The sequence below is a fragment of the Choloepus didactylus genome, chromosome 1 (assembly GCF_015220235.1).
Source record: "Choloepus didactylus isolate mChoDid1 chromosome 1, mChoDid1.pri, whole genome shotgun sequence".
Lineage (NCBI taxonomy): Eukaryota > Metazoa > Chordata > Mammalia > Pilosa > Megalonychidae > Choloepus > Choloepus didactylus.
The window spans coordinates 119,109,857-119,124,184 of record NC_051307.1 but is presented as its reverse complement, the minus strand read 5'-3'; the positions used below and the strand labels follow the sequence as shown (position 1 = coordinate 119,124,184).

At 33.2% G+C, this 14,328-nt stretch overlaps 1 protein-coding gene across 6 annotated transcripts in view; it reads left to right on the top strand.

Annotated features, from left to right (window-relative positions):
* Positions 1–13,059, top strand: part of NLGN1 (neuroligin 1) — a 931,345-nt gene extending 918,286 nt beyond the window's left edge. For 4 of the 6 annotated variants that reach the window (XM_037840470.1, XM_037840480.1, XM_037840462.1 and 1 more), the window contains 3 exons: positions 2,043–2,255; positions 5,693–6,482; positions 7,008–13,059. In XM_037840470.1, coding sequence (XP_037696398.1) covers positions 2,043–2,255; positions 5,693–6,482; positions 7,008–7,830 — 1,826 coding nt within the window. In that variant the 3' untranslated portion in view covers positions 7,831–13,059. The remainder of the gene's footprint in view (positions 1–2,042; positions 2,256–5,692; positions 6,483–7,007) is intronic. The other 2 variants (XM_037840487.1, XM_037840477.1) reach the window with 1 other exon arrangement.
* Positions 13,060–14,328: the final 1,269 nt, after the last annotated feature.

The following is a 14,328-nucleotide window of genomic DNA, read 5'->3' as shown; positions in this document are numbered from 1 at the left end:
AATTATAGATAAGATGATACCTAGAATGTTTTCTCATTCACTTATAGCTTCTCTCACTTTCTCTCTCTCTCACACACACACATACATACAAACTCACAACTCCTTTATCTTTCAACTTTTCTTTCTATCTAGTGCATAGTAACCTTTCCATAATATTGCTTTTCGAGTTCATACCATCGGTCTGTCTTTATAGATCAAAACATTTTTAACAGGATACTTCAGGAATTTAAGCTAATGGTTCTACCAAAATTCACTCAGTAGCAAATTGAGCTAAAAGAATTACCTGCTATATTTCTATCTTATATTTTATTATGCTCTCATTTGCATTAATATTGAGTATTTGAAAATGCTTCTCATAAAAGACACCATAAAAATTTCCTTAAAAATTTTATGCAGATTTTATAAAAGGTGGTGAGTGTGACCAGAAAGATATGTTTATTTGGAACCTATTTTTAAAAATTTAAACTCAATCGCAAGGATGATTTAGTATTTCCACTGTTGCACACACACACACATGCATGCATTCAAGCATAAAATTGCACTAGAGATTATCTTTTTATTTCTTAAAATTTTTGGTCTAGTGGGAAAAGAAGAGCTAAATATCTTCATTTCTTCATATCTTTCCAAGTTTTTTAGAAGGATTTATGTCTTTATCTATTGCTTTCGAGAATTATCCTAAAAAAGTTCTTGTCCATATATTCATTTAGGTTATACATTTATTTACTCAATTGATAAACACTCTTATCAAGTCTGTTTTTCACAAATGCAAGTGATTTCCTTGCTTATTTATAAAATAGAGGTATAATACACATTAAATGCAATAGTTTTCATTACAAACACTGACCAATAATGTTGATTTTCTATAATGGGTGTGCAATAAGAAAATAATCTTAATTTTTAAAAAATTAGCTCTGTAGATGTGTTGATACTGGAAATTACATCCCTGAGTATGATTAGTCAGTTCACATGTAATATAGCTGTAAATAGTTTCTACATAATATATGAATAGTCCATAAAACTGAATATTTTATTAAGTTCTTTTCCATTTATCCCAAATCCAGAAATATATCAGAATATGGGTGTTTGTTTTATATGTTACAATTAAAACATGTAAAGGCAATTGTCAATGAAACGAATGCACATGTTTAAAATATTGATAAGTAATGTCTTTGATTCTCCCCTCTACACCTCCCATCTCCTTTCTCAATTGCTTTTGCTACTCTGCCATTTGGATCCTTGTTACCTCTCCGTTACCTCTATTCTCTCCATTATTTCAACACATACTCATCACTGTCAGATTTATTCTAAGGCAGTTTCAAGCATTCTAGAAATGATATGAGCCTGAACTTTTCAAAAACCTTCAATCATTCTGCACTGCAGCTGGGCAAATCTCCTTAGTTTAGCATTTAAGGTATTCCATTGCATGGTCCCAAACAACCTCTAGCATAGTGATTCTTTCTTAACCATGCGCTATCATTGATAAAAATGTGTATATCCAAATACATGAGAAGTTTTGCATACAATTTTATGGAGTTTATGCAACCCCCTTCTCACTAGTTTCAGAAAAACATTCCTGCTCCACATAGTCATGGCCTGCCACTCTGCCACACATACTTTAAATTCCAGCCATGTTAGGCCATGAGCCACTAAAGGGCTGACTCAGTATTTTATGCAAAATGTGCATGTTCTCATGTGCCTCGTGATAATATCAAAAATGTCTCCACCAAAAGGCTTGACCTCCAGAATGTCTCCCTCCAGTTCTTTCAGAATGTTTTCATTTTCTTTATCTTCCCCCGGTTGCCTGTTACCTGAATAACTTTGGAAGCATTTGGGGAAGATACATGTCATTTTTAGGATTGCAGTCACTACCATTCCTCCTAAAGTGAATTATTTTATTCTGGCTAGATGGTTTTTAATAAGGAACTCAGACTTGACTCACCTTGATTAACATAGGCTTCCACTGTATTTAAATTCTATATCAATTCGATTCATGTCAACTCAAAAGGATTGTTCTAAGCGGTCTGTTTATTTCTATTTTCCAGGTTTCCTTAGTACAGGGGATCAGGCTGCAAAAGGAAACTATGGACTCCTTGATCTCATACAGGCTTTAAGATGGACTAGTGAGAACATTGGATTCTTTGGTGGTGACCCTTTAAGAATCACTGTTTTTGGATCTGGCGCTGGGGGTTCATGTGTCAATCTGCTGACTTTATCCCATTATTCTGAAGGTAACCGTTGGAGCAATTCAACCAAAGGTATTATGCAGGTTGCAAATTTTGACAATTTTGGTGTCTGCATGCCACCACCATCAGTAGTGTGTGATGCTCTGTATATATTTCTCTGTTCAAACTGAGTACTAGGTTGAACGCAATAACTGTTTAAAACTATGTTTCTTTAGCTTTTTTGTGCATGTTTAAATTTTTGTCAAACTCTTTTCTTTTGTATCCTGTGGAGCTTGGTAAGGATGCCCTTGCAAGAAGACTTCAGCATAGTTAGCATTATAGATAATTTTCTTCCCTCCAAAGAGTGATTCTTGGTTAAATCAGACAAAGACGTTCACTGTTCTGACATCTCGGTTTCTTGAGTCATCAAAATCAAAGATAAGAAATTTTTATTTTTTTAAATCCAGGGATTGTATATAATCTATTTTCAAGACAATAGACACTTAAAGACTTTTATTAGTACAATGCTAATAAAGAAGTTGTAAGGTGGTTTGTAAATGTGAGGTTTCATTTTTTGTAAGACTAGAGAATGGATGTCTGATTATTTTGCATGCATGATCCAAAATTGTCAAAGCATCGAGGTCACTAGTAGCGCTTTTAATTAAGAAAAATACGTTTGATTTTGTACTTTTTCTATTTCCAACTCCAAGTGTTATTTTTGCCTCTGAAGCTTGATGAAGCAGCCTGGAGCACTGAGGCTGCTTAAATCCACGAAATATTTGTTCTGTCTCCATTTTCTAGCCTTGCACCATTTTTTCCAAAGCGCCTACCCAAGATTCATCATGTCTTGTCATTCTTTATGGACTCTCATTTTACCATGAGTTTAGTCACCCATGCAAAATGCATTATTAATTTGAAATATCCACAAGAACAGAAGAGTTTTGTTGAAGAAGTCTGCAAGAGCAAATACTTTCCAATTATTTCCATATTATAGTTAGTAAGATACAGTATATGATGTGTCAATATAGATCATCCTGCATTTTCCACATTTTTATTGTCATTTTATATATATTAAGGAAGACTATCCTGGCATGTATAATTCATGAAGCATCTTAATTTGTAAGACTAAGTCTTATGAAATAAGCATAATACATAAAGTATTTGTTTTGTTATCAAAGATAAATTAATGTGGAATTTCAAAAAAAGTATTTGGAGAATTATATGTTATTATAGACTTAATTTATCAACAGTGTATGTAACATCTCATTTATATTAGTTGGGTTGTGACGCGAGATGATAAAATGGCACATATAAGGACATTTCCAATTGCATAGAGGTTTTGGTCTACAATGAAATGGCTTGTTTTTAAATAACAAACTGTGCTTTTTAAAACTAAACAGATTATACTGTTCTAGCCTGAGGGCTATGCTGGTAACAATATTTAGCTAGGGGTATATTGGACAACCTGTGCACACTTCCAGTATCATTTGATCTCAAATTTTATTTCCTCCTATTTTTTTCTATAATTGTTTCTATATGTAAAGAAATAATGAGCATCAAAGCCAGTTTCAGCTGGTATTAAACTAGCTTTGGATAAAGAACTGAATCGTTGGCTAACATTGCTATTCTTCAGCTGATGGTGCGGTAAACAGTGGTAAATGGCTATGCAAACAGTTAAAAATAAAACATTCCATCACACTCTTCAGTGAAATCTGTCCATACCTTGCCAGAGAAGTGGACATAGTGTTGGTCTAGACCTAAGACTCTCTCTACAGACCAAGTTGCCTGGTTTGACCAAGACATGCTCAGGAAACTGCTGGGACTCATTATGCTGATTTGATGTCTCCAGTGCAAACATAGACTTTAAAGGCTTTAAACTCCACACAAAGGGCTGTAGCAAAGGTCAGGCCTGTATCTACCAAGAATCAACCACATCTTGCATATACATAACAAGAACTCTCACTAATGATAATATACATGGTTTCCCCATCTACCATCCAGATAACATATTTTAGGCTATATTTAACATATTGTGTATTTTCCCCTAGATCTTTTTGTTATTTACTTAAGATATTATACCCCTGAAATGGGAAAGTATATTATAGAATAATATAGATGATAAATATACATCATCGATAATATAGATGATAAAATAAATCACCTTTATTTTAGTAGTAAAGTTTTCAATTAGCAAAACATTACTCTGAGTGTCTGCGCAAATGTTGAGAAATAAACATAATATAAATATATATATATATATAAATTGCCTGTATCATTTTCTCTAGCATACTTTGCTCTAGCAAATTAAAATTATATTCTTAAAGACTTTGGAAACCAAAGCAAATGTGAATTTGTATTGTTTGGCTTTTTGCATATTTTTAGAATTATCTAGGAACATGTTACAAATATTTTGATTATATATATATATTTGTGGAAAAATCTCATACTTCTAATTCAGACATTGCTTTAGCACCTTTGTGAGACAAATTCTTATCTCATATACACCTATGAATAATTGAGTATGTGTTTAAATAACTGAACTACAAAGCTGTATTTGGAAAATGATTTTTAATGGACATTTTTAAATGAAAATAGATAAATTATAATTTTGAAAACAGGAAATTGTAATTTAGAAAATACTCTAATGAGTAGATACAGTGCATTTGTAAATTTGAATGGCATGCAGCACTTATCAAATAGCCTATGTGGCTGTGATTTACAATACTGAAATGCAATTAAGTGAAAAGTAGTTTTCATTCTTTATGACAAAATACTCATGCACATTCAACAGAGGAAAAAGTTAAGTTACACACTTCCCCCCACTAAATCATTTTGATGGAGTTTTTTTTTTTTTTCTTTAACCTAGTGAAAGCACTTCAAATGTTATGTCTTTCCTGAAAGATAAATATTTAGCATATTATACCTGATATGAAGACCTGGAAAGAGTATGTCTAAAGTGATATTCTGTTTTGTGTACCTTCCGGGTCATCCTCAGGGCACTGTCAACAAACCCCCAACCCAAGTAGCTATAGGAGCCCTCAGTATTTCCCTGTTGAAATAAAATCTGGTTTAAAAAAACATGGAGAGCCATTTTGAAGGAAGAAATATGTAGCCAAATAAGAGGAAATATCCCAAAAAAAGACAATATGGTGACTGATGAAGAGTTTATAAAAAGGGGAAATATAGGTGTTAACATGATGATTGAAGAAAATCTTCTGGGCTTTTTAATCACTAATATTTACACCTTCTCTTCCTCTCCGTGCTTACTGCCTCTTTGAGATACTGCACAACTTAGATTTCTTGATCCCTGAGGCAGTTCCCACTCAAGCACTAAACTTAGGTCCATCTCTCCCATTCATTATACCCTGGGGATGGCATTGTGTACCTTTTCTTAAGGAAAAACATCTTTATTTCCCTGTTTCTTGAGTTTTATCTAGGTTTTTATATACATGTGTAAAATAATCACATTATTGTTTCACCACAGCATTATTTGAAGGTTATCTGAAAACTCTTTGTTGTTTTTCCTATAGGACTTTTTCAACGAGCAATAGCTCAAAGTGGAACAGCCCTTTCCAGCTGGGCTGTTAGCTTCCAACCTGCAAAATACGCTAGAATGCTGGCCACAAAAGTTGGTTGCAATGTTTCTGATACAGTAGAGTTAGTGGAATGTCTCCAGAAGAAGCCTTATAAAGAACTTGTTGACCAAGATATTCAACCAGCACGATACCACATAGCCTTTGGACCTGTGATTGACGGTGATGTAATACCAGATGACCCTCAGATATTGATGGAGCAAGGAGAATTTCTCAACTATGATATAATGTTAGGAGTTAACCAAGGGGAAGGGTTAAAGTTTGTTGAAAATATAGTAGATAGCGATGATGGCATATCAGCTAGTGATTTTGACTTTGCTGTTTCCAATTTTGTTGATAATTTATATGGATATCCCGAAGGCAAAGATGTTTTGCGAGAAACCATTAAATTCATGTATACTGACTGGGCTGACCGTCATAACCCTGAAACCAGAAGGAAGACATTACTGGCTTTGTTTACGGACCATCAATGGGTGGCGCCAGCTGTGGCTACAGCAGATCTTCACTCGAACTTTGGTTCACCTACATACTTCTATGCCTTTTACCATCATTGCCAAACAGATCAGGTTCCAGCCTGGGCTGATGCAGCCCATGGAGACGAGGTTCCCTATGTGTTGGGAATCCCTATGATTGGCCCTACAGAATTATTTCCTTGCAATTTCTCCAAAAATGATGTGATGCTGAGTGCAGTGGTAATGACATACTGGACAAATTTTGCTAAAACTGGGTATGTACCTAAGGAATGAGGTTTGCTCTAGTTTTAATAAAAATATCCTTTTAAGCATTTTACAATATATACTCTGTGTCCAAATTATTTAATTTAATAGATTAATACCAGCATTATTAAGTCCCTTTATTCAAAAGCAATTCTATGATATGTTGTTCAAGAAAAAATGCTCTATTAGTTCTTGCTTTTTAGAAATTTATTAAGAAAGGTGCATGATCTCTATTACATTAATCACCAGATGCGTATTATTTTGGCTTTTAAAAGTCACTGGGTTTTTTAATTACACAGGACTAATTATTACTTTTGCTCAATAGTAACAAATATTACTTTATAATCTTACCGATTTACAGTGTTGCATAGCCTTTGCCCCTCCCAAATGCCTTGTGAAGTGGGCAGGTCAGGTTGATGTTAAAACACATTCTAGAGACTTGATGACTTCCTCATCAGACTTTGAACTAAGTATTATTTTAATTAAGAAAATGAGTAAAACAGTTTTGTTCTCATAATTCATTTTTTCTTTCCTAGTGACCCGAATCAACCAGTCCCTCAAGACACAAAATTCATCCATACCAAACCCAACCGCTTTGAAGAAGTAGCATGGACCAGATATTCCCAGAAAGACCAACTTTATCTCCATATTGGGTTAAAACCAAGAGTTAAAGAACATTACAGAGCCAATAAAGTGAACCTCTGGTTGGAGCTGGTACCTCATCTGCATAATCTCAATGACATTTCTCAGTATACCTCCACAACAACTAAAGTGCCATCAACTGACATCACTTTCAGACCTACAAGAAAAAATTCTGTACCTGTCACATCAGCCTTTCCCACTGCCAAGCAGGATGATCCCAAACAACAACCGAGTCCATTTTCAGTGGATCAAAGAGACTACTCAACAGAGCTGAGCGTCACCATTGCAGTTGGAGCCTCACTGCTGTTTCTGAATATCTTGGCCTTTGCAGCCCTGTACTACAAAAAGGATAAGAGGAGACATGACGGTCACAGGAGATGCAGCCCACAGCGCACCACTACCAACGATCTGACCCATGCACAAGAAGAGGAGATTATGTCCCTCCAAATGAAGCACACTGATTTGGATCATGAATGTGAGTCCATCCATCCACATGAGGTGGTTCTCCGGACCGCCTGCCCCCCAGATTACACATTAGCTATGAGAAGGTCACCTGATGATGTTCCCTTAATGACACCCAACACCATAACAATGATTCCCAACACTATACCAGGGATTCAGCCCTTACACACATTCAATACATTTACTGGAGGACAGAACAATACTCTGCCCCACCCTCATCCCCACCCCCATTCACATTCAACAACCAGGGTATAGCCAGATAAGAGAAACAAACTCTATTTTTTTGATGGATTGCAGTATATGACTACTGAAGATTCCTTGGCGTTCAACCTACAAGACTCTTACTATTTAAGTAAGGAGGAATATTATGTGAATATACATATCAAGAACTTCGGGGGTTTTGAAAAAGTGAATTGTACATATACACACAATCAACTTTAAAAATGGATTTCAATTGCTTGAAACAATTGTTCTGAATGATACTTTTTCATTCACATTCAAGAATAATTTTTTGAAGATTTAAGTTACCTTATGGGATTAGGCATGTGGAACACCAAACAGGAAAGACCTATGTCTGAAATATTTAAAAATTAAAAAAAAAAACTATGAATATGCACAAGGGACACACCAATGGAATGTCAGATAATTTTCACCAGTTTTTATTTGGAGCTGTTTTATTGTGTAGAACCTATTTACATATTTGGATAATACACAAAGCACCAATGATGTTAATGGCCTTAGTGGAGGCTCACACTGAAATTTCCCAGTAAAACAACAAAGTTTAAAGACTGGCAGGTACAACATTATCACATAAGTGCTGTCAGTATAAAGTTGTGGGGATAAAGGAAACTGGATATTTTTAGCACGATGTGCATGATAATTTATATGCTTGGTGGCTGTGCTGCTGATTAAGCCGTAATTAAAATTCTTCTCATCCCATTGGAGTTTTTAATAGAGGCTTCCTCCATCAATTGGCAGAACCTAAAGAAGATTTTAAGGGGCAAAAGTAATTACAAAAAATAATTCATGGTAGTTTCAATAATAGAAGGAATTAGTTATTAAAGGTATTTGAAGAAATTTAGGTATCGTGGTGAATACTCGCTGATACGAATCCCAGAAAAAAAATTCCCATGTTTAAAATGTTCTTTTTCATTTCCATTTAATAATTTATAGAAATATAACCCTAACTGGACATGTGTTACAGGATCTATAATTTGCTGTGATTTTTGTTGCTCTGTATTTTTGTTCCTCTTGGTAAGATGAAGTGTGTCCAAAGAGTTATTTGCAACAGTATTTTATGATGCCCCAATATTACCACTCTGATCACAGGTCTCAGTTAATTGATTTACTCATGTTGCATGACAAAATGTTTATTAATAATTCAATATAAAGTTATGTCCCTCCTCACATCACTTATCTTTCTCACTGAGTTTCATTCACTGGAATTTGCTCACGCAATCTCAGTAGAGTGCAATGTAGATACAGAACCTAGGAGAGTCAACACCTGGAGGATTTTAATCTTACACATATATGTGATTTTAAACAAATATTCTAAGACCACAGGAAATTCTTCATCCCCCTGTTGTTTACCAGTAACAGTATATCACAGACCTTTCCAAATGTTTGTGTATGTAATCAGATGTACATTTATATGAAAAAAATTGAGATGGACTTAAAGAGCACATCCCTGATAAATACTTTCTCTCTTACCTGTACTATATTTCTATTAGACTAAAGTTATGTGATTTTTTTTTACATTTTTTCAGATGACTAGCAATTTTGATAGTTTGTAAGATAATGAAAAGAACTTTCTCTGACAAACTAACTGCAGTAACAGAAACCTTTCTTTTCAGTTACTCTTTTTCAAGAATGAAAGATTATTATACAAAAATAATTGTGTACTACTTGATGGAAACAACTTTGTACATCTTGGCCATATCACTGGTCATTGCGTGAAATAAAGATAATCTGGATAATGACTATTAGTCCAATGCTAAGAGACATGATCTTTGCTCATTAAAGAGCTAAAATGTTCATTGTTGTTTTGTCTTTTTTTTTAAATCAACAAAAAAACATGACTGTCTCAAAGAGTTGTTTTTCTAGACCAGTCAAGTTTTTGAAGACATGTAGTTGACTTCTACAGAAAATACAACTGCATATTTAAAGGCAAGTCTCATCTAATATAATGCCTGATGGAACTTTAATATTATGAATTTAAAAGCCCCAGGAACACATGATTAATAACAATTTTGTATTTTTAGATGCCTATTATGTGAAGTGTTATAGAAATAAAATGTGCCAGTTGTTTTCAGTTACAATACAGGTTCCAATTTTGATCATACAAGAAAAGGTTTATTGGAAATAAACGTGCAATATTTCATGGAATGCAAATAGCTAGGTTCATAATATAAGAGTAATTAAACTATCATAAAGTAATGGATATACAATTATCCTTCTAAGAGAATTTAAAAGCACTAAGGAAGCCACTAAACTGATACTAAAAGATAAAAATCTTCTGTTTCAAAGAATTTCTTTGCTTATAATTCCTCCTCCCAAGGGCATTAATTATTAATACCATGTAGATATTGCTCCATAAATTCAAATAAAAGTCTCTGTTAAAAGCAAAAAGTTTTCAAAATCCAGAGCAGTCTACATGCAATATTTGCCTGATTTGGTTATGCTTTTAAGACTGTGAACTGCCAATATAAATCAATAAAAAAAGAATCATTTGACATCTGAAATATTATTTAATCATAAAACTGTCTTTTAGTCTATGGATTAAACAAAAGATTAAAAAAATAGAAACAACTGGAAAATAAGATACGAATGAATACTTTTCATGTGCATTGCTTGGCAAAACCAAACATTCTATTATTATGTTTTGATGATGGCAATATTTATATCACTCTACCTATCTATTGCTCTATATTTATCAGTTGATCTATCTATACCATAACTGACACCTACTTTATATTAATTTAGGGAAATGATTTAGGAAATCAAGGATGGCCCTATTTTTCCTAAATTAATTTCTGTATCCCTGTAGTATAAACTTTGTGGAAGGTAAGGGAGCCTAAGTTTTATTACTGTTTTCAAGTCATGTGATAAAGTTATTGTAAATGAAATGTTGGTTGCTAGCCTCATAATTACAGCAGCTCATTTTCTGCGTGTAAAATGATGTCTCACATTAAATGGAACATTAAGATGTTTTTAAAGCTGAAACATAGCTTTAAATGCAAGAAATATTTTGAATATCATGATTAAATTTTAACCATCATGTTTAAAATGTATTTGTTTAGATGTTAATTTTCTTTAGGGAAAAAAAAAGAAAATAAGCCACAAAATTAAAAAGAATATTTTTCCATTATTTATTAATTCAGATTTTTCTGCCTGGGATTAAATTGCAAACAGTCAAGGCTGTTTAGCATTTATGCAAACATTAAACCAAAATAATGTTATTTCAGTGTTTTGCTATTATATAAAATTATTGCCAAATATTTGTCAACAGATTCATGCTGTATTTGAGTATGGGATTGGAAAGACAAAAGTAATAGATTTCATAGTCTTAAATTTCTATTGAATATGTTGACTGTGGATAAAATCTAGCTGATTACTACAGATACATCACAAGGCTCATCATTAACTTATATGAAAATTGGAACTTCATTTGCTAAAGATTTTAAAATTTGTGTTTGGAGAGATTTTGCTAAAAGCTCAAAGCAGAAAATCTAAGTAAAGTATAGATTATTTATTCCCCATTTAAAATTAAGATTAGCCTTAATGATGCTTTAATTTAAACTCTTTGATGTACAACTTGAAAATAGCAACAAAAATTTTAAAAAACCATCAACCACATGTAGTTCTAAGGAGGAAAACAGAATGGCAGTATTTTCTTACAGAAAAGAAATGACACAACTCAGTTCTTATATCTATAACATATTGTTCAGTTATTTTACCTGTTGGCATACTCATATTAACCCACATATTAATATCATGAAAGAATATATAAAATGTGTTAAGTGTGTTCCAGCTTTAAAGACACTACATATAAATTACTGGGATTCCTTCCTTTGGTGAGTGTGACTGAAATATTTTCACAGGACAAAATGGTAAATGGAATTCTTAGGAAGCTGTCAAACATCACAGCAGTTCTTTGATGTTAACAATTTTGTTTTCTTCCGTGTTATTGGTTTAAAGTACTGGCCTTTTCCTTCATTTCCAGTAATTAGTTGTTATAGACTATCACTTTTTAATGTAAGTGAAAATTAGATAATTTGGCTATACTTGTGAAAACATGTTCCCAAATAAATTCAATTAATGGGCACTTCCCTGCTGAGATTTTGTTATCATTCATTTAATTATCTTGTCAAGCTTCACTGTTACGACAATTGTTTTAGCTTTTTAGTCAATAAACTGAGGGAATTTCTCCAACAGCCTTACACCTCTCCTGCACTTGATATGATAACCACATACCCTTCAGATTTCCATCAGAGGTCTCTGAAGAAATTTCTTACTTATGTGAAACATTTGGTGACCAACTTGATTCTTTTTCATAAGCATTAGGATTTGATTTTATTCTGCGGCTTTGCTAGAATTATAACCACGCCAGACATCATTTCCATTTGATAAGGGCTGTGGAGAATATAGACTAGAATAATTGTGTGCAGGGTTTGAGTGCCTTTTCCTACTGCGACTTTATTTATTAAGTGTATCATTATTGTTACTTTTTGAATTTGCAGATTCAGATAATTCAATGTAAAAGGAACAAGAAGATGAGCATGTTCTAAGTTGCCAATAAGAATATTTAATTTAAGAAGTTATTTTCTTGCATTTAATTTGATTTTGTATGATGTTAAGTGGGTCCAAGTGATTCCTGGGAAAGAGCAAATGAAGTGACTTTTGGAAAAGGGGCAAACAATTGTCTAGGTGTCTGATTTTATGGCACTTTGGTATGGAAACTTAAATCTCTAGTAAAATTTAAATTTTTGCTAAACATGTAAGTTTAATTCCAAAGATGTCTGGAGTTATTAGGCAAAAGCCTAAATTAGATGGGCATATAATTTTCAAGCCAGCCATTAAAAATGCTATATGGCATATATACCCTATATACTTCATGGTGTATAAGACATTTCTGATGGCCTTTTGAAATACATATAATTATAAATGATATTGTATATCTCCATAGATTCATAATAATGTGACAGAATTAAGTCCTCTGTGGAAAGTTCAAACCAAAATGCTAGCATTTTTGTGTTGAAAGTAATGATAACAATTAAAGCTTTAAAGAAATTTGTAAAGGTACAATAATAAAAACTCAGCAGATGAAGTTAAAGCAAAGGGACTATTTTTAAATGTCATTTCCTGAGTTGACTTCTATATTAAATGGTGTGTTTAAAAGGATTTTAGTGTTTTTGATTCCTCCTTTCTCCCCACTCATCAGTCATTGGGAGAGATGTCATGGTTTTTGTAAAAAAAAAAAAAAAAGCCATTGGATTGTCATGATTCAGTTTGTGTTTGGACATCCATGGCTTTCAATAAAAATGCACTTAATATCTGAATAAATATTACCATGTTTTCCAAGTTGTGTTGGCTATTTTTAAACTCAGAAATAATTTCTTCTATGCTTGACATGCACAAAAACATTTCCAAGATAAGTATCCCCTTGCAACTTCTTCATATTGTCCACACATATAGATGACGGTTCTGTTTTGACATTGTTTGATATTTTTGATATTCTGTTTTGATATTTTATGGTCTGCTCATCTCTTGGTGAATGCAAGGAAAAAATTTGGAGAACAAAATTTGGTACTTTGGGCACACACTTACACAGCTTGTCTGAAAAAAGTTCAAGAAAGGAAGAAAGAGATAGGGAAGAAAGCAGTGAGGAAATGAGGGAAAAGAAGGAAGGAAAACTTATTAATTTTAAATTAAAGACTTTTTGCCTTCAAATAGTTTTTTTTTTTTTTTTAATAGAGATGAATGGCAGTTTACAAAAAAGAGAGCAGAGATTTAAATAATGCCCTTTAAACTGTAATCTATTGTCTTTAGAGAACAAGATTTGTAATAGTTAGGAAGAGAAATAAATGTAATCCTTGATCCAAGTCTTGGTCAAATTGAGTTCCTGGAAACAAACAAAAATGGAATTTACAGTGACATATTTCTAGTCTTGTACCAGCTAATCAATAATGGTCTCACTTTAATGGTTTAATGGTTATCTTTTTCCAATGTATGGCCCAAGATAAAAATGCAGCAAATATATAGGACATCACAGAATTTCCCCATACATTGCCTAAGGATCATGTTTCCAAACTGCTAAATGAACAAAATGCATTGTTTTGCAGGTCTCTATGGCCACATATAGCCATCAGTACCAAATAAATTGGACAGTTCAAAAACATGTTCCAACGGTTTCACATTCCACAAAAGTGTTTTGATGTTTTGTAGGATTTGATTTTGTTTGATATGATTACATTTCACTATATTTTTACTTTTCTTCACAAGTAACAGAATGTTGTTTCTGAGTTCAGAAAAAAATTTCCAAATGTTTGCTCTAAAACAGTATTTTTCAATAGGGTGCTATAATTTGAAATACTATAGCCCCAATCCTGGGGAGTTGCCTTGAATATTCAGTTACAACACTTTCTCTCTCTCTCCTCTGCAAATACTCAGCTTGTTTCTCAGGACTGCCTCCCTCCGCTCTAGTGAGGATCTTTCCACCAGCTATTGCAGCTTCTATTTCCATGACCTCTCCCA